Here is an 18,898-nt window from a genome sequence, read left to right as displayed (position 1 = left end):
AATCAGGCAATCCATCTCCTTCACTTTTATTGGAGATGTAGAATAAGTCCATCGAACGATCATGGGAAATTCATGACAAAATCCATGGTCAGAGAGATTACATTGCATTATCGCTGGATGCGGTGCGATGAAACATTGTTGATCGGTCGAAGTTGCTGTACGTCATTTGTAGTCGTGTGATCTGCTTTGGAGACACGAGTGATGATGTTCTTGGTATCTGAGAGGTAGGTCAGCTCTGCATTTGAGATCCGCGGACGCGATGCGACTGGCCAGTCTTTGGTGGTTCAGTGAGCGTGCTCAGCAATGCTGTAAAAAGTTCGTCGATGAACACCATGCTCGTATTGCTTGAATTTATGATTCGAGGCGGCTGTTCGTATTGATGCTTGACGGTCCGTCATGCATGTGCTGAGACGCGTGGGGGCCTCCAGGCAAGGGTCCAGCTGCAACTTCTACTCGAAGGAATCCGCTCTGGTCACATTGTGCTGCGAGCATCTGGGAAGCTCTCCCGTTCTGCTGCACGTCATCTTTTGCTTGGCCAGTATGATGGCTGGATGAGCATTTGTCGGCGCACAGACGACGGGTTGGTTGCGGGGTAGCGTAGGCTAACGTCGTATGAGCGTAAAGGAAGGTACACCTGGTACTCGTTGCTGTCAGTTGTGACATTCCTTTCTGCACCGTGCTCGAATGACTTCAAGCTGCGAGCTTGTTCAAAGCATTGAGAGTTGCAACGACATCGAGAGAAGAGTGATCAGCAAATATGGTCCACGACGCGCGCCGGCTATCCATGGTATAGCAGCTCGGCTTACCTCATGGGAGGGCGTACATACGATTCAGGCATGCAACACTAAAGTCCGTCACCATGCTGCATGTCAGTGCTCAGCTTCGAGCGCGTTAAGATGATTTGAGTCTGAGTAATGTGATTAGCTGAAGGAGGACCTTCGCGAACTGAGCTTCCCGCTACCGACCGATATGCAGCAGGAAACCCACCATGCGCCCGATGCTGTGTGATATCGCCATTATTAAGATCGCGTTTCACTGCCAGGTACATCTCAGGTACGCAATGTCGTGGTGGCAGATGAGGTCACGGCTCGGGCAACAACAATGCACGACGACGATGTGTGCACGGCCGTCCTTTCCTCTTCAAGAAGCGCTGCATGACCTGGCCAGTAACAAAGGTGATGCACTGTGACTGCCCTGCCCTGATGTCGACAACCTCATAGTCATTTTCTTCACTGTTCGCTGACTTTCTGGCTGGCCGATGGTCTTATCTCTGAAGTTCTCAGCACGATGCTTCGAATGGGAAAATTTCGGATCCCAGGTTTCGAGTCACCAACTTCGGAGGGCTATCATAAAAGATCTGCTCCACACTAGTGTACTGAATCATTTAAACTCCGGCATGTCCAGATATCGGATCTTGCCAGACCTTTTACTCTAGCCTTGCTCATTGTTGTGCTCGGCAATCACCCTACATTGGCCTTTTGCTGCGCTTTCGTCAGCGCCAGCAACCGCATAACGTGCAGGCACGGGACTAGCCTCCAGCCGCTTCTAACCCCTTCACACTCAAGTCTGCCCCCACGCCCCGCTTCTACGCATAGCACTTTCGACACGAACTGCAAGGTAGATTGAGCTGCAAGTCTTCGGAGACTGCCAGCCAATCACGAAAGAGAGGTCTTCTTTCCCACGCCGCAACTCTACCTCCAAGCCCAGACCACAAACTACTGCCCTTGTTTGGCATCGACATCAAGAGGTGTACAGCGGCTCCAGCGGTTTCGGTCCCTGTCAAACTACCCCAGCACTCACCCGTGCTGCTGGCTGTCGAAGGAATCCAATCCTCTACGTTAAAGCTTGAGCATCCCGTCCACACTATCGTCATCGTTCGGCCGTTATACGCTCTACACGTCGAGTGACATTCAGGACCCAGCTTTTGGAATGAATTTCGGTTTCAAAAACGACACCTCTCACTGGCCTGTCGGACAAGAACACATCAACCGATAGCCACCTGTGTTTTGAATTGCATATTGTACATTCGCACAACTCACATCATCTGGGATACGCATTGCTTTTTTCCAAGCAGATCGGATACTAGGCGTTCGCTCATAGGTCTATTCGCGATCGTTCCCCAGCCTTGGCTTCAGCCCTGTCGAGCTTGTGCTTGCTCACCCGAAAGGTATCCACAACATCACCCGCAACCACGCTACCGGTCGCTATCCGTGGGCTAGTCTTATCTGCGTACTTACACGTCATGGATTCATCTCAGACATTGCTGAGTGCAGATATCAAGTTCCTGGTGCGTATCTTATCATTCATAATTGCTGTGTGCGTTGCGTCAAAATACTTCATGCCTGGTACCTGTCTGGACTGGTTGTGTGGGGCGTATGCACGGATGCATGAGAGGCATGTCTTATGTCCGCCATATGCTTCGTTCCTTCCACCTAAAACCTCTTACTAACATGTTGTCATTCCAGGACACACGACTCGCTCTCCTTCACATCCCGTTACATCTTTACAGCAACTTCCTTCAAGCCATCCTTCGACTAGTGTTGCCGACTGCACCATGTGATAGCAGTATCGGTGATGGTAACGGTGCTGTCCAGCCGCCTGATGGCTGGGATGATGAGCACCCTTTCATCAACATCTCAGTAACGCCAGTCGAATGTTCAGTCGTCTGCTCTCGGAAACTTGTAGACGAACTCTTTGTTCCTGTCCTCAATCTACTAGATGTCACTTCAAGGAACCAAATCCATATCACCACAGAAGACTTTGTGGTAATGCAGATCGATGGTGAGGGCCTCGATGCAGACCGTCGTGTTTTGGAGTTGACCGGACCTCTCGCTTTAGCTGGCATGTAAGTACGATAGCGATGAAATCGCGAAACGAAACTGACGATGACAGATCGATCTTTTTCATCACAACTTACTTCTTAGACTACATCCTCGTCCCATCACGTTATCGCAACAAAGTTATCCAGGCTCTAGAAGACAAGGGTCTACATTTTGAGGATCAAACCTCATCGTACATCAACCCCAACCACCACAGTCGCAAGCCGTCGGTAACGACTTTTGAAGTCCAGCCGCCTGGCACACCTCCCCCAGCAACCGTCTCGGAATTACAAGTACGCACATTCGCCACGCTCAAACGCCGCAACATCGTCCCCACTGTCGACTCACAGATTCGCCTTGTGCAGTGCGGCAGTCGTCGAGACAGCCAGAGCAACGGCTCAACAAATCCTGCAGCGGACGCATTGCACCTCGGCCTTGTAAAATGCCTCATCTCACCTCCCTGCCCAAAATTCTTATCACTCACGCTAGCCGACAGCGAACCTGCATCGCTCCTCATCGATCACACACTGCTGGCGAACTTCTCGCCAAACGTCCTGATGGGATCGAAGGACGAGTATCTTATCCCAATCACGCTGGACCTCCGTGATCTTCCCGCGGAGAGCACAGGCATCGTGTGCGGCGTTGCAGGGCGCTTGGTTGGAGAGACGTCTGAAGGATTCCAGAAACCTGTTGAGATGAGCTATCTTAGTACAGCAAGAGCGGGGACTGTGATGGTTCAGGAGCATGAGTTGGAGCGTGCGTTGGAAGCTTTGCGCGGTGCGGAGAATGGTGTGCTATCGATACCAGACTGATGCACGTTCTGATGAGGCGTCGGGATCTATGAACCCGTTGTGTAATGATGTCATTGCATGTTGCATTGCGAAAAGGTAGCATTGTCAGTTCCAGAAAGGGAGTCTCGCATCGTGGCGATAAATCGAGATGTAGGAGGTCAGAAATCGACATCACGTACTGTTACGTAGTTGTAGAATTCATGCACTGAAAAATTTGAAATTTGAACAGTTAAATGCTGATATCTCCTTCTCAATGAAATTAAGCTCGCGCTCTGACATTCCATCCAGTGATTGCTGCTCTTCCGATAACCAACACGCAACTTCCAATCAACACTGTCGCACCTCCAAACATCTGCGCAGCCAAATAACTACCACCATAACTCTGGATCAGCGCACCAGCAATTGGCGGGCCAACGAGCGTGCCAACTCCCATGATCGCAAAGCCCATGCCGTTTCTTGTTCCCACTCGACTCATGTCCTTTGTCAGAGTCGTCAAGACCGCAGGAAAGATACCCTGAAATCCTGCTACAAAGAATCCGTAGCAGACTGCCCACCCGTAGAGTCCAGCTTCGCTGTGAACCAACGGCCAGAAGAACAAAACGATAGATGATACGAAACAGAATGGTATCAGGACGTTGTACGGCCCAGTATACTTGTCCGCGAAGTAACTCGGTAGCAACCGCCCCAAGATTCCAACCCCGTTAAGCACAAGTAAAACGTTGACACTTGTTGCATACGGAACGCCCAGGACATCAACAGCAAAAGAGGAGATATAGTAGAACGCAAAATACTGTCCCAGTCCAATCAAAAAGATGCCCATAAGAAACAGACTGTACGGCGGCTCCTTAAACGCACTGAACTCAAACAACCGTCCACTCTTCCTCGGTGGCAGTCTGGGTTTGAGCAGAGAGCAGTACATGGAGCCTATTGCCAGCATCATGAACCCCATAACCCTGACCGTCCACGGAAACCCGATCTTCGGCATCAACTGGCGTGCGATGGTAGGATAGATGAGTCCGCCTGTCGCACTCCCACTCGCCATGATAGCAACCGCCACACTCCTGTTCTTGCTGAAGTACGTAGTGACGAGGGAAATAGTAGGCGCAAACTGCAACCCACACCCCAGCCCAGTCATCAATCCCTGTGCCAAAAAGAACTGCCAGTACTGAGAACACAAACTCGTCATCATCGTCCCGAGCGCAGCCAACAACATGCCCGGGATTATCACCCAGTGGAAATACCCCGCGTCAAACATCCTCCCACTAAACATTCCCAGCGCAAAGTGCCCGAGCATCTGCATCGAGCCTATCCAGGACACAGCGCTCGGTTCGAGACCAAGGTCCTGAGTGTAGTGCGCTTGGAAGACGCCAAAGGTTGCGATCATGCCCCATGTGTTGAAGATCACGAAGTGGCCCATGAAGGATTGTGTCCAGGCTTTTAGGCCACCGTCGGGTGGGGGCCCGGGGTTGATGACGGAGGCATTGCTGCGTGCGGTGATGATTTTGGCGAGGTCGGTAAGGGCATTCTTGGATTTAGCTGTCCGGGAAGTGTGAGATGCGTGGGTTGTGTGGGTTGGTATTCTTGAGATTTCCTCCTCTTCTGAGTCGTGTTGGGAGGTGCTCGAGGATGTGTGGCTGGGTGGATAGAGGTTGTTGTTGGTGTTGCTGATTTCGGTTCTTGTAGTATCGTCATCGGGTATTCCCTTCTCGATATCGTGGGCTGCCATTTTGGTGGTTGTGGCAGTGCCTCAACGATCCCAGCTCTTTCTGGTTGATCAATCTTGTGTCGTGTATGAAGCCGCAGCAGAAAAGTCATAAAAGTGTTGAAGAATACCGGCGTTTGTCCCGATGATCGATGAGTCCTTCAAGCCTTGCAGCAATAAGTGCGCCGGCCGCGGAAGCTAGCTCGATGTGATTTGGTAAGAAGCTTCGAAGTACAGCCTTTCGTGCACCTGCAGCCGTTTTTTCGAATCAGTCGCAGTTTTTTGTGGGGACGACCTTGCAAAGATGGGGGAAGGTTCAAGGGTTCTCCACAGTTTCGGACTTCTCGCCGGAGTCCTTATCCAGACCTATCACTACACAAGTGCTTGATTGTTCACCATCGTCAACCGCACTTTCCAACTACTAAACGAATCTTTGAATGATGCGGCGTGCAACTTCGCACACGAATGGTGACATGCTGCGATGCACACACCGGCCGCGGATGGCGTTTGTTGCTTAGAAATGCGAAGCTCCTGTCATCGTCGTCGATCTTCGCCAGGTGCAACACATTGTGTGATGCCGCGTGCCTGCTGAACGGTCTTTGTCAGCTCTCACAGCAAGTGCATGAAAGGGTTAGGAGATAGCGTATGGACAGGCTGGCAACTGGTGCGCGTCATGAATTGGGTTGATGGCAGTGCTCCGTCTTCCGGTCATGACGTTCACTGCCAGATATTATTCACTAAGACCTCATTAGCCAAGGCATCAGCCACCACCTGGATATCTCGACTCCAAGGGCTTCTCAACAACGTTCTGTTCATGGGTCAGCTGCAGAGTGAAGAAGCGCGGCCCAGTAACGCTCCGTTTTGGAGGTAACTCTATTCTCAAAGATACACCGTGGCTGGGGTGTTATTCATTCCTGGCATATACTATCAATAGGTACGACTGTAGTGCGTGCGTGTTGTATTGGTGACTATCTGAACTACGATTTGTCTGAAGAAAAAGGCGTCTATACTAAATCGGGCACTAGCGGAAGATCCAACCTGACAACGTGGAGGTACCTGGGCATCAACATATACGTTCTTTATGTTGCTCGCTCGGAACGATCGCGCTTCTTCTGGGAATTTTCAGGAAGGATTCTGGCAGAGATTAAGGATGCTCAACTACATGATACCCCACGATGCTCAGATCAATGTAGTGTCGATCGGAGACCAAATTTGTTCGTCGGCTTGAACGGTTCTCGTCTTTTTTCCGTATCTCATGACCACCACAGTCGTAGGCTACACCACCTCCTCTCCTTTTTCGTCCTGAATAAAGTCTTCTTTCTCCACAAACAGTGCTCTTTCCTCCCGTCCATTGGTATTCATCTCTTACAGCAGCCCCTTCCTAGCCAACTCGACCTTCTTCGCAAACTCGCCCTCCTTCCACCCACCCTTTGAACCACAAATCGAAATCCCCTCGCCCAACTCAACTTTATCTTCCGTCGCTTCCCATGCGCAGGGACAGTGGTGCGGGAAGTGTACGCAGGACAAGGTGCCGGGGCAGAGGTAGTGGGAGCATTGCGCTGTTCGAATGTTAGTATAGAATCACAACAGAGAAATCCTTAGGAACCGAGGGGGAGAGCGTTTGGACGTACCGTCCTCGTACTGTGCCTGGTACCAACTACTATCGCTGCGAACGTTTGCTTGCTGCTGTTGCTGCTGTCCTCCGCCGAACATTTGGTCGAAGAAGCCGAATTGGGCAGTTGCTGTGAGGGTCCAGAGACCGAGAAGCAGGATGAGCTTGAACATGACTGCGTGCGATTGTATACGCAGTACTGGCACAGATTGGGGCAGGTTTCGAGAAAGTGACGACGTGGTGGTGTTGCTGATGTGGAGCTTAAACGCTACCTCGCGCTGATTGGTCAACCATTGGCAAGATGGAAGGTGCAGGGATGTCTCGGCGGTCCGCTGAGCACGGTCCTCCATCTCAAAAATTCCGTCTCGAAATTCGCAAAGCTCACCAACCGTTAACACCAACGTCGTCCACCCAGAACCTCCACCAAATCTCGCAAACACACAACCGCCGCCATGCATCTCATGTACATTGCCGATCCCGCGGACCCGACCAAGCGCGTGTACACCTTGCAAAAGGTCATCGACGGAAAGGTCTCCAAGAGCGCGCACCCGGCCCGCTTCTCGCCCGACGACAAGTACAGCAGGCACCGCGTCACTATTAAGAAGCGCTACGGGCTGCTTTTGACACAGCAGAGTAAGTCACTGAATTCCGCATGAGGAGGACAGGCTGGGAAGAGAAGGTGGATAGAAGGATCAGCATAGGCGCAGAATTTTCGAAGATTGGAGATTGAGGGATGTTTGTGGATAGTGCGCTGACAATACTGCAGAGAACAAGGTCGCCGAGCGCTCCTAGGAGGAGCCGTCATATGAAAGATTCTCGAGTGGGCGAACTCGAGTCAAGGTGACGATTCGAATTGTGCAGCGACGAGCACAACGCTTCTGATGCGCAATCTACAGCTGTTGGGATGACTACGATGTAGACAAAAGGCACGGCATGGCGTTACACGGCGTACGGGCAGAGTTGCAGTCAACCATTACACGACTGGCATGAGCCTGGGGATTTTCGAGGATGCACCAATACCATTTTCAGTTCTCAATCTTCACACAGCCTTGCCTATGCACACTTCCCCGCTGTGCAGCTCACACCTCCTCCTTCTCATTCAGCCTCTCTTTCTCATCCATAACAGACAAAACGTCGCCTTCTTTCCTCTCTACCAACCCCACCGCCGAAGACAGCATCTCTGTCCACATCAGCACATCGACAGCCATTAGCTGCATCAAGCTCGCCAGACTATCAGGCGTAACCCAAACATCGTATCCCACGCACACAGCACTCCACACCGCAACGGCCCAAAGCAAGGCCTCGATGCCAAGACCCTGGACTAGCAATCTGCCCAACTTGACGTCGACGGCGTGTTCTGTGATTCTGTAGCAAGAGATTGTGATGAATCCGAGTTCGTTGAGTTTCGCTACAGTCCTGAGCTTGGGGTTGGATTTTCGCGGTGGGCCCCAGCGGTCGAGGAGTTGGAGGTAGTAATGCGCCAACTCGAGGGTAATAATGAGCGTTAGCGCGACGCGACGGGTGAGTTTTCTGAGAGTGATACGATCCATGTTACGAAACACGCTCGGATATAAACTCGTTGAGATGTTTTGTGTCTGGGAGTTGGGTCTTGAGTCATGGAGGCTGCACGCTGATATTCAAGACGATGACGAGGCTGAGGCGGGGTCCGTCAGCATGCAGGTTGCACAAGGGTTGATGCCTGATTTGGACGCCTGATGATGTCTCTTAGATAGACAGTAGCTCACCAGTGTGATAGGTTGTGCGAAGGCAAGGCTGTCTCGGTGAAAAAACATAGTATGGTCATCTTGGCTGTCTTAAGTACACCAAGAATTAGAAGCTTATTCCAAACTTATATATCTCTTGCTTCCCACGAGGCCGTCATGTAAGTGTCGCGTCATATCCGTACGTATGTTCTTGAAAGATTCTATTCTCACTGAAGTCACTAATGATACCTACTCAACCTGTGGAAGAGAAAGCAGGCACGTCCGAAGCAACGCTCAGCAGGCCTTACTAGTAGCCAAACCGGGAGTCCGTACCCAGTGTGCAATAGGACAGTCTCGACTCGACATTGCGGACTTGTTATCGTAGGAGTCTCGTGGACTAAGATCCTTAGCTTCTTGGGCCCTGGAAAAGGCAGTGCATGCATACGGATTCAACCCTTCGAAAGTTAGCTCAAGGCGCGCTTGAAAGCGTTTACAAACCTCTTCTTCTGCTCGGCTTGCTCAGTGGATGTCGGTACAGCCTGGTCGTCGGCGGTCAGGATAGACTTTGACTTCAAAGCTCCAGGAGCCCCGTTGCGAAGATGTGGAGGTATGTAAGCACTTCGAGCACGCACGGCGGGCTCAAGATCGTTTTTCAGAGTCTTGCTGGTACTAAGCTCCCACTTTAAATGCTTGTTGATGTTGCCCTGAGTGGCATCTTCCGTGGGGGCAGCGTTGGGCGACTGTGGGCGGATTTGTTTGCGCTGGACGGGGTCTTGAGTTCCGAGAGACCCGTAGAATGTTTAATACATCTGTACGAGCAGGGGGCAAGGAACACGAGATTTTGTCGCTCGCGCGCTATCGCAGCCAAGTCTTCTGTGATGCTGGTGACATTGCGCAGAGCTATCGACGGCAGCCTGCGCCTGCGCTTGCGCGTCTGCCGTCTTCTTGCCAATATCAGAGAGCTTCACGGCACTCCACTTGTGCTTAGTACGGCGGCTTGAGTGTCGAAAAACGTCACGCAAGTCGGCCTGGCGGTCACTGCTCTCGGCACGGCGAGCAGCAGCGAGGCACTCATGGTAATCTTGACGTTCTAAGGTGATATCAGCCCTGAACACTTGTGTGGAATAGGAACATACGTACTCTTTATTAAGAGGTTCTGGAAGAGAGGGGCTTTATCGATATCGCTTGAGCGAGATGGTGTACGGATACCCCGGACACAGACGCATCAGAGTCGCCTGCATCCGACCTGAGGGATACGGTGCTGCCGGGCACCCTGAAAATGGTAGCAGCTATTGACGTGAGAAAGTTATGAAGAAATTGCTGAGTTGGTAGAAAGTGGTTACTGTGAAGAACGGGGTGAAGAAGGAACTTTGTTGAAAAGATGAAGAAGCGTGGATTATATGGCGGGCGTAGCGCAGGCAGAGACTCACTTGCACCAGAGGAGACAGATGAGAGTAGAATCGAGAGCTCGTATGTTGCGCCTGATGACGCCATAGGAGGTGGACTTGAAGTGAAGGTGAGAACCGCAGGACGGAGCTCTGCCGGTCCTCTTCTTGGCTCATCATTCCAGGCCGATCAAGTGAACCAAATAGAAGGTGCAGTCGCATGTTCAGAGAGTCCTTACTCCAATCGCACCCTCCCTTCATCCGCCGAACCATTGATACTCCTCTTCGCCGCCCTCCACCAATTCCAGCCCCTCTCATTCGTCCCTTCATCAAGCTCTTCAACCTCATACTCTTTCTGCTGCCCAGTGATTCTCCTCCACCATCTACCCCAGCTCTCCTTCCTGACCCAGATCTCGCCGGTGCCATCCCCATACTGTACCCAGCCGTTGTTGCTTCCCTTAGTCGCTAGGTAGATCCATCTGATGACAGTCGCCAGGCCGTAGATGACCAAGAGGCCGAAAATGGTAGCAAAGATGGTGACAATGGCGGTTAAGAAAGTGATTGTTGAGACTTGACATCCCAGGCCACCGGTTCTGAGCTCGAAGCGCTCGGATCCGAGGGCGCAGATGTCTTTGTACCGGACTGGGGTCAAGAGCGGGAAGGCTTTGGAGAGGCGGTCCCTGGGTAGAGGGAGACATGTTGAGGACTGTAGTGATGTGAGTGCACTGATTGGGAAGCGAACTGTTGTTTTTCCCTGTTCTCGTACTACGGGTATGAAGAGAGCTAAGGTGGGACGAGAAGGCGGAAGAACCACTTACGATCGGACACCATCCACAAAATCCATTGCTGTGATGACAATCTCCGCAGTCAGATATACCCCAGCACTTGAACAGTCGCTCCCAGTCGTCTTTCGGGGCATCCTGATACTGCTTGTATAGGAGTGAAGTCACGTTGATTGAGGACGCATCTGGATGTACGATGGAGGGGCAGCTGGACGACATCGTTCCCGCAAAAGATGAGTTGTGCTAGATTTCAGACAGAGTTGATGGGATTGCGTTTAAAAGTGTTTGTTACAAGAATTGGATGAGAGATGGCTGACGTATGATGGCTGGATGTGGGGTTGCGCTAGCGTATTTTGGGGATAGTAAGATAGGCCAAGTGCAAGCCTGGAAGGCGCATCACGTTCCTTGTAGCTCATTCAACAAAGCATGGTGTAAATCAAGACGTTCAGTAAACCAGTAAATGTGCGTCCTTGTGAAGTTTTATAACTATATAGCGCAATTATTCGAACCCTTCCCACCCTCCTTCATCATCTTCATCGTCCTCGCCGTCAATCATCTCCTCGTCCACAAGGCCATTTCCAATCGCCTTGACCTCGAAGTCGAGTCCTCTTGGCTTCTCAGCCTTCTCGACAGGCTGCGCAAGCAGATACTCTATCCGGTAGATGTTCTCATCCGCCAGCCTTGCGAGCTCGGCCTGTATCCGCCTGACGGCCTTCTCTAAGCTTCGCAGCTCAGCTTCCAGACCGGTCTTGTTGTCTTTCATCCATCGTCCATGCTTGCTCAGTAACGATTCAATCCATACCAAGTTGAACTCGAGATGCGGTGACTCGTCAGCCTGTACAGCAACGAAACGTAATAATCGACCAAGGTATACAGGTGGTAGGTCCTTAACGACCAGAGGTATGTCTTCGACCGGTGTGGCTTCATAGACGCGGCGGATAAGATTGCGCTCGTTGAGACGGAAGGCCATAACGAGAGCTTTGAGGTACTCTTGCTGAGCGAGGGTATCAAGGGTTGTGGAGGGTGTAACGCTGATGTCGAGGTCGAAGGGGTCGAATTGGAATGTGTTGTCCAAGGAATAAATGAGGAGTCCTTCTGTTGAGGCTGCGCAGAAAGCCCGCCCTGTTGGCGAGAACGCTACTGCTGGCACGCGGACTTCTGGACGTGTTCTTCTTGCACCGACGCCCTTTTGAGCACCAGGTAATGTGGTATCGCGTCGACCTTCGATGTCTGAAGCTTCGCCCGTTTCGTCAATAAGACCCTGCGGCCCAGCCTCAGTCAACAGCTTGCTGTTCAAGAACTCTTGTGTGCCGTCCAACGACAGGTTGACGGATACAGTAAACTTCTTAAGCAATACACCGGATTGTACGTCGTACAGACAGATGTACTTGCTGTTGCCGCCTGCAAGAACGCAGGAACCATCTGCGCTATACCTGACTGCTGTGAAAGACTTGGTGCCAGCAACGTTGGCTGCTGTGCGACGATCCGACATCTTGCGTCCACCTGACACGTCGCGACGAGCATCAACGCCACTCTCTTGTGCGGCATCAGACACGTTCCAGAAAGTCAATTGACCATCGAGGGTAGTGACAGCTATTTGCTTCGAGTCGGGTCGGAAGGCGATAGAGAGGACGTCTGCCACCAACTGGAGGGGTTCGCTGGTTTGTGTTCGAGCAAAAATGTTCCAGACCCGGACCGTCTTGTCCCAACTTCCACTGACCAGCGTCGATGCGTCTGGTGAGAATGCTAGTGACGAGACCGGCGCTTCGTGTCCAGACAGCGTATCGAGTAATTGACCGGTCTGTACAGACCAGATGTGGATGTCTGATGTGTCGATCGAGCCTGCGCACACGACTTCGCCGCTAGGGTCGACCGCTAGCGATGAGAAGGATAATCGTGATGGTGCTGTGAATGTGCGAAAGTTACGGTATCTGATCAGGTCCCAAGCTCTTACTGAACCGTCCAAACTCGCGGTAAACAGAACATTGCCCCTCTTTGCAAACTCGCAGGCTGTCACGCCACCCATGTGTTCAGTGAACGTCACGACGCAAAATCCAGAGTTTACGTCCCAGACCTTGATCTTACCATCATCGGCCGCTGTGATGATGCGTTGGCCCTCGGGGGAGTATGCAATCGTGTTCATCGAATCGAAATGTCCCTGCTGCTTCAGAACGTACGACTCTGACTGCCACTCCCAGACCAGCAATTGTCCCAGTTTCGATGCACCAAAAGCTAGCCACTCTCCAGTCTTGTTGATTGCAACATAATCGATGTCGTTTTGCGATATGCTCAAGCTCTGGATCTGCGCAAACTCGGGAAGTTCGTGGATGAAGAAGGTACCGTTCGAAAAGCCTGTGACCAGCAGTTTCGATTCTGGGTGGAAGCCGGCGCATGTGACGTGGGCGTCGTTCTGGTTGAAGAAGTGTCGCTCAGCGATGCCCCATTGCAGATTGTCATCGTCATCCTCGTCGGCGTCGTCCGGCGCATCGTATCGCAGCATGTACTTCCACATGAACAGCGCTCCGTCTTTGCTGACAGTGTATATTGTCTCTTGATCCTTGGAGAACCATGCACCCACAATTGCCTGTCTGTGACCTCCTAGCGTAGTTTGCGCAGAACCCTCCTCTTCGTCAATACTCCATATCCGCGCCGTCAAATCCTTGGATGCGCTAAGGAAGAACCTCGAGTCACTCGACCATTCAATGCTCTGAACGGCGTCGTAGTGTCCTGTGTACATTCGGTGTCGCACGAACGGCGCAAACTCCAGATCACCTTCTGCGACATCTGGTGTGGATGGGGTATGCCATACTTCGATCTGTCTGCCAATTCCTACAGCGAAGTGTCGTCCGGACGGCGCAAACGCGAGAGCGGTGACCTCACCGCGAAGTGAGAAATGATAGAGAACCACTCGGCGGGGTACATTCGTGAGGATCGCGCGACCGTTCTCGTCGACTGAGAGGAGCAGATTGCCGCGAGGGTTCAGTGCTAGGCGGGCAATGTTCGTTCGGTGTGCAAATGGAAGTGTATACGATTTGGAGCTGAAGATTGTCAGTACGGTCACATGAACAAAGTTTGGAGCGTTTTTACTTGACAAGGTCGAACACGGTCACCCTGTTACCGACCGGCGACAGCAGACATGTTCCATCTGGAGTAAACAGCAGGTTGCCTCTGCTGTAGACGGTGCCTAGCAGATTGGAAAACTAGTATTATGTTAGCAGCGTCGCAGAAATACAGTAAGAGTCGCGAGACACACCTGGAAGTCAGTCTTCATCGTGGAGGTCTTCAACAGTATTTCGACCTCGAGACTGTCTGCTTATCGCAGCGGGGCGTGCGAGAGCATCATCTCGAACTTTTTTGAGAGTTGCGGGCCCGAGCTCCGCTAGAAAAGCGCCGGCGCGCAGTAGCGTCGTTTCCCCGTTCAGGGTCAGTGCTTGCCGAATGGGCGTCGTGCAGAAAGGGGACAGCCAAAAACACCACCACACCTCCCCAGCACTCTCCACCCACAACTGCAGCGCGCACTTCTTCTGACGGTGCCAGCTCTTCTCATCCGCCCACGAGCCGACCACGTTAGTTTTGCACTCAGTAATACACGTCGTCTCGAGTCAAATCAACTGACGCCCGCCCCAGACCTCCGTACACACAACAGCCTGAACACATAGGCTCCCAATGGCCGAGTCAGCTTCCCCAATTGGCATTGCCAATGTGCGTGTACCCTTCTTGCAAGCTCTGCATATTTCTTGCTAACGTTTTCGTCCAGCTGCCCAACCAGAGGTGCGACCCCTCTCAGGACACGCATGCGTGCCAAGCTAACGCAGGACAGGCACAAGATTGTCGCCAAGCGCGGTGCTGCCTTCACTATCATGGTAGATATGCCCCATACAAATGTCTTTTGCAATGCTCACGCGTGCAGGTTGCTGGCGAGTCCGGTCTCGGAAAGACAACCTTCATCAACACCCTCTTCTCCACCACCATCAAGAACTATGCCGACCACAAGCGACGACACCACAAGCAGATGGACAAGACTGTCGAGATTGAGATTACCAAGGCCGAGCTCGAGGAGAAGTTCTTCAAGGGTACATCTGGCGACACTGCGAAATACGAACCCCTGGCTAACAGCTATAGTCCGTCTGACTGTCATTGACACGCCCGGTTTCGGCGACTACGTCAACAACCGCGATTCGTGGCAGCCCATTATCGAGTTCCTCGACGATCAGCACGAGTCCTACATGTTGCAGGAGCAGCAGCCGCAGCGTAAGGAGAAGATCGATCTTCGTGTACATGCCTGCTTGTACTTCATCCGTCCTACTGGCCACACCCTGAAGCCCCTCGACATCGAAGTCATGAAGAAGCTGTGCACACGCGTCAACCTGATCCCTGTCATTGCCAAGGCCGACACCTTGAGCCCCCAGGACCTTTTGAAGTTCAAGACGAGGGTATGTGGAAGTGCAGGAGCCCGGAACTAAAATCGCTGACAACGTATAGGTTCGCCAGGTCATTGATGCTCAGGGCATCAAGATCTACCAGCCCCCGCTCGAGGACGACGATGCTGCCGCCATGGCGCACGCCCACGGCCTGATCGACGCCATGCCCTTCTCCGTTATTGGCTCTGAGAAGGACGTTCAGACCAACGACGGCCGCACCGTTAAGGGCCGCCAGTACGCCTGGGGTGTCGCCGAAGTCGAGAATGAGGAGCACTGCGACTTCAAGAAGCTTCGCGCTATCCTCATCCGAACCCACATGCTCGATCTTATCCACACCACCGAGGAGAACCACTACGAGGCGTACCGCGCACAGCAGATGGAGACACGGAAGTTTGGCGAGGCTCGTCCAAGGAAGCTCGACAACCCCAAGTTCAAGGAAGAGGAGGAGGCTCTCCGCAAGCGCTTCACCGAGCAGGTCAAGGTCGAGGAGCAGCGATTCAGGCAGTGGGAGCAGAAGCTCATTGCAGAGCGCGACCGCCTCAACAAGGACCTCGAGGCCAGCCACGCCGAGATCAAGCGTCTCGAAACCGAGGTCGATTCTATGCAGGGCAGCGTCAACCGCTCGCACGGCCGTCGCTAAGCATATCGCATGGTGTTTGTGTCATGGCAATGGTTGCTGTGCACTAAGGCGTCGATCTTCAATATTCTTCCTTCGAGATTCCCCTCTTTATTTCGAATTTCCATATGTTTGTAATGCCACTTCGCGACGGGGTTACGGGTTCCAGGTTGAACGAAAACGTGTACTGGGTTAGGGGGCTCGAGTAACATGTTATACCTTATAGCTATCTACTTGGTAGATTAATCTAGCTCGGTGCGGCTGGTCGCACTGCCGTTCCGCGCTCTTAAAACTTGACGGCTGCTATTACAGCGATTGTGATGTCTAGTCTCACATGATCATCGTCTCCGTTCTCATGATGTCTCAACTCGCGAGAGTGCAAGCGTGTGCCAATGTTGGTACCTGCATCTAAGCTCCACAGCTCCATCTTCCCCACCACGCATCATCCCGCACCCTAGCATCCCACCATTCACCAAACTACAACCAACACAAAACCTGCACTTCAACCCGCAAGCCATACCATCATTCTCGCAAGCTACACATTAATCTCACAATGCACGACGAGCGTCAGTCTCCCACCCCTGACACTGCTGCCAACCCTCACTAACACCCCTCCAGACCCGCACCCCCTCCTCGCCCAAGTCCCCCTCACAGTCTCCCCCTTCCTCTCGCTTCCCCACAGTGTGCCCCTGCCATACTCTTACGTCACGCTCCCCTCCACACTTCCACCGTCCATCCTGCAAACTAATAATTCCTCCGAGCCGCCGCAATACGTGCAGTCTTCAAGCGGGCAAACAGCGCATCCAGATCAGATCCTACGCAGCTGCACAGCGCTGCAAGAACACCTCGCCAAACTCGAAGCCGACGCGAGGAAGACGCTGGAAGAGCACAAAAAGCGGAGGGACGCAGAGGAGCTGGCGGAGAAGAGGAGGGTTGCGCCCGGGTGGTTGGATAGTGGGGTGCATATACTGAAGCCAGAGAATGTGGACGAGTCTACGCCTGTACCTGAGTCGCAGGGACAGGTGCAGCAAGCTCAGCGGCATGATCAGAGTCAGGGTGGTCAGTCTGGCGCTGGGCAGTCTCGCGAGGCGGAGGAGCTGGATAGGGTGTTTGGGGGGTTGAGTTTGAACAAGTGATGATGGGTTTGAGGAATTCTGGGTTAAGAGCGAGGAGTTTGGCGTCACGCAGTTGGATGGGTGAGATCATGTCAACATGGTCATGTGGATATTTACAATCATTGTTACGTTCCAGCACATATCCTTTTGTCAACCGTCCCCTTGTTCTTACCGTAGCCTCAACCTTTCCCTTCAACAGGTAAACGGCCTCGGTCCCGGGATCGTATAACTCGTCGGCACCGGCCAGTACAACTGGAACTTAATCCCCGGATCCGTTTCCTTGTATGCGCCCGGGAAGCTGACCGTCGATGGGTTTGCGCTTCCGCCGCCTGATACGTTGATTTGTGCGCATTCCATGTACAGCTGGGCACCGGGGTAGCTGGATGCGGCGTGCAGCGCGATAATCTCTGCGCGGAGGAGATATCTGGGTGTGGGGTTAATGGTCAACACGAAAATTGAGGAAAGTCGTATATAGGAGGGAAGAGGAGGGGAAAGTGAAGATGTGGGAGTGAATAGGAAGAGGGTGGGCATACTGTCCGTTCTGAATGCACTTTGGCAGCGTGAATTCGATTTTGCCTTTGTTGTTGTACAGCCGTGTTACGGCCCAGGTGCCGTTTGAGTCAAGGCCGTCTTCGTAGATCTTGAACCCTGGAGGTCTGTCAGTAAGAAGCTAGAGGTACATGCGAGAGACGTGGACGTAGAAAGGGAAGCTGCAAGGAACTGGAGTGGTCAAGACATACACTTCAGTCCCGTCACGGTAGTCGTCAAGGCACTGTCTACTTTGGCGAGGTAGATCATGATAGGGCCCAGGTGGCCTGGGTCAATGGGGTCAGACTTATCGGTCTCAGGGGTCGAGTCCAGCGTGTGGTGCCACTCTGTGGCGAGCTTGTCGCCGGCTTTGACGTTGATGATGTCCTTGGGAAGAGGCTGGTTCAACGGATTTGGCCCTCCATTGCAGATCATGTCATTGGAGGTCACGTCAGTGATTGGACCATCATAGGTCTACATGCAAGTCAGTAAAGGAGTCAAGACAGCGCGTGCCTTCTAGTCATCTTACAGGTACGCGGACACCTGTGGTGTGTCCTTGGCCTACTCCATTGACGTGAAGCTGGGTGAAGATTGTGTGTGCTGAGGCACTAGCGAGCAAAGCGCTTATGATGGCTGGGTACTTCATACTGGCGTGGCGAAGGAAAGCTGGCACTTCGCGCTTTCGCTTTGGCACCGGTTCCTATATGGGATTATACCCGTACCTCAACCTCCAGTCCGCCGCACTGGGTACGGACCTGTCGGCAGTCGATGCCCTGGACCGACAAGCATAGCTACGTAAGCGATTAGGGCATTGAGTCGCATGACTATGCTATCAATAAACCTTCATAGTATACAATCTATCGTAGTGCCCACCCCGACTTTAAGCCACGTGTTGTCCGATTTGGTCACACTCATTGAGGAGAAAAAGAGCTTGGCAACAAGTTGTCGACTGTGTTGTAGACCGATCATACGTTCTTACTGTAGCGCCTTAGGAGGGCCGACTTACTCAACCCCCAGGCGAGCAGTCATTTTGACATCGCGAAGGATTTGGTCGGCGTCATGTGCGACAAGATATCGAGTCCAGACCAAACAGGCGTAGATTGATCAATGGCCACTGAGTTGGATTTGGAAGTCGGCGGTTAATGCCGGTGGTTGATGATTAGTCGATAGATAATTGCAGGACCAAGACACGACCGGTATAGGCTGAAAAGATTGGAACCGAAGACATCACAATTTATTATATTGCCGTCTATTGCTGGTAGAGCTGTTTCAAGCAATGAGGCAAGTCATTGGCTAGCAGTCGCCGTTTGGTTGGGGTAGCCGTATGGAGCATGCAGCCGGAACTGGGGCCGACGTTAAATACAAGGTACATGCTAGTACAGTGCTTGGCGGGAGTGGGAAATTCTCGAGGGATATCGGTATGC

The 18,898-nt window shown here is 52.4% G+C and overlaps 11 protein-coding genes across 11 annotated transcripts; 4 read left to right on the top strand and 7 right to left on the bottom strand.

Moving 5' to 3' along the window:
* Positions 1-2,242: 2,242 nt before the first annotated feature.
* BU25DRAFT_343525 (uncharacterized protein) lies at positions 2,243-3,631 on the top strand (the record flags this gene model as incomplete). The annotated part of the gene is made up of 3 exons (XM_033702960.1): positions 2,243-2,287; positions 2,466-2,845; positions 2,893-3,631. 3 exons carry the CDS (start codon positions 2,243-2,245, stop codon positions 3,629-3,631), a joined length of 1,164 nt encoding a protein of 387 aa, XP_033560903.1.
* A 181-nt stretch (positions 3,632-3,812) lies between these two features.
* BU25DRAFT_411676 (MFS general substrate transporter) lies at positions 3,813-5,581 on the bottom strand. The gene has a single exon (XM_033706619.1). It carries the CDS (start codon positions 5,334-5,336, stop codon positions 3,870-3,872), a length of 1,467 nt encoding a protein of 488 aa, XP_033560902.1. The 5' UTR covers positions 5,337-5,581; the 3' UTR covers positions 3,813-3,869.
* Positions 5,582-6,259: 678 nt separating this feature from the next.
* Positions 6,260-7,170, bottom strand: BU25DRAFT_411675 (uncharacterized protein). The gene is made up of 2 exons (XM_033706618.1): positions 6,944-7,170; positions 6,260-6,871 (listed from the first exon to the last, which is right to left on the bottom strand). The coding sequence occupies exons 1-2, from the start codon at positions 7,095-7,097 to the stop codon at positions 6,678-6,680; spliced, it is 348 nt and encodes a 115-aa protein (XP_033560901.1). The 5' UTR covers positions 7,098-7,170; the 3' UTR covers positions 6,260-6,677.
* A 206-nt stretch (positions 7,171-7,376) lies between these two features.
* Positions 7,377-7,716, top strand: BU25DRAFT_343261 (H/ACA ribonucleoprotein-like protein complex subunit 3; the record flags this gene model as incomplete). The annotated part of the gene is made up of 2 exons (XM_033702944.1): positions 7,377-7,557; positions 7,691-7,716. The coding sequence occupies 2 exons, from the start codon at positions 7,377-7,379 to the stop codon at positions 7,714-7,716; spliced, it is 207 nt and encodes a 68-aa protein (XP_033560900.1).
* Positions 7,717-7,927: 211 nt separating this feature from the next.
* Positions 7,928-8,537, bottom strand: BU25DRAFT_411673 (uncharacterized protein). The gene has a single exon (XM_033706617.1). The coding sequence runs from the start codon at positions 8,472-8,474 to the stop codon at positions 8,004-8,006; it is 471 nt and encodes a 156-aa protein (XP_033560899.1). The 5' UTR covers positions 8,475-8,537; the 3' UTR covers positions 7,928-8,003.
* A 1,138-nt stretch (positions 8,538-9,675) lies between these two features.
* Positions 9,676-10,295, bottom strand: BU25DRAFT_93062 (uncharacterized protein). The gene is made up of 2 exons (XM_033712260.1): positions 9,768-10,295; positions 9,676-9,717 (listed from the first exon to the last, which is right to left on the bottom strand). The coding sequence occupies exon 1, from the start codon at positions 10,119-10,121 to the stop codon at positions 9,774-9,776; it is 348 nt and encodes a 115-aa protein (XP_033560898.1). The 5' UTR covers positions 10,122-10,295; the 3' UTR covers positions 9,676-9,717; positions 9,768-9,773.
* Positions 9,768-11,078, bottom strand: BU25DRAFT_411671 (uncharacterized protein). The gene is made up of 2 exons (XM_033706616.1): positions 10,831-11,078; positions 9,768-10,718 (listed from the first exon to the last, which is right to left on the bottom strand). Exons 1-2 carry the CDS (start codon positions 11,011-11,013, stop codon positions 10,248-10,250), a joined length of 654 nt encoding a protein of 217 aa, XP_033560897.1. The 5' UTR covers positions 11,014-11,078; the 3' UTR covers positions 9,768-10,247.
* A 140-nt stretch (positions 11,079-11,218) lies between these two features.
* Positions 11,219-14,065, bottom strand: BU25DRAFT_440661 (WD40 repeat-like protein; the record flags this gene model as incomplete). The annotated part of the gene is made up of 3 exons (XM_033709189.1): positions 11,219-13,832; positions 13,882-13,994; positions 14,048-14,065. 3 exons carry the CDS (start codon positions 14,063-14,065, stop codon positions 11,294-11,296), a joined length of 2,670 nt encoding a protein of 889 aa, XP_033560896.1. The 3' UTR covers positions 11,219-11,293.
* A 205-nt stretch (positions 14,066-14,270) lies between these two features.
* BU25DRAFT_411670 (cell division control protein-like protein 12) lies at positions 14,271-16,088 on the top strand. Its single transcript, XM_033706615.1, has 7 exons — positions 14,271-14,360; positions 14,422-14,496; positions 14,552-14,565; positions 14,615-14,657; positions 14,705-14,867; positions 14,917-15,227; positions 15,277-16,088. The coding sequence occupies exons 2-7, from the start codon at positions 14,461-14,463 to the stop codon at positions 15,853-15,855; spliced, it is 1,146 nt and encodes a 381-aa protein (XP_033560895.1). The 5' UTR covers positions 14,271-14,360; positions 14,422-14,460; the 3' UTR covers positions 15,856-16,088.
* Positions 16,089-16,293: 205 nt separating this feature from the next.
* Positions 16,294-17,165, top strand: BU25DRAFT_411669 (uncharacterized protein). The gene is made up of 2 exons (XM_033706614.1): positions 16,294-16,397; positions 16,450-17,165. The coding sequence occupies exons 1-2, from the start codon at positions 16,385-16,387 to the stop codon at positions 16,965-16,967; spliced, it is 531 nt and encodes a 176-aa protein (XP_033560894.1). The 5' UTR covers positions 16,294-16,384; the 3' UTR covers positions 16,968-17,165.
* On the bottom strand, positions 17,139-17,916 carry BU25DRAFT_394823 (lytic polysaccharide monooxygenase; the record flags this gene model as incomplete). Its single annotated transcript, XM_033704760.1, has 3 exons — positions 17,687-17,916; positions 17,480-17,594; positions 17,139-17,370 (listed from the first exon to the last, which is right to left on the bottom strand). Exons 1-3 carry the CDS (start codon positions 17,907-17,909, stop codon positions 17,139-17,141), a joined length of 570 nt encoding a protein of 189 aa, XP_033560893.1. The 5' UTR covers positions 17,910-17,916.
* Between the last annotated feature and the right edge of the window lie 982 nt (positions 17,917-18,898).

This window comes from Macroventuria anomochaeta (assembly GCF_010093625.1).
Source record: "Macroventuria anomochaeta strain CBS 525.71 unplaced genomic scaffold BU25scaffold_20, whole genome shotgun sequence".
NCBI classification, from domain to species: domain Eukaryota; kingdom Fungi; phylum Ascomycota; class Dothideomycetes; order Pleosporales; family Didymellaceae; genus Macroventuria; species Macroventuria anomochaeta.
This window is presented reverse-complemented; position numbering and strand designations above follow the sequence as displayed.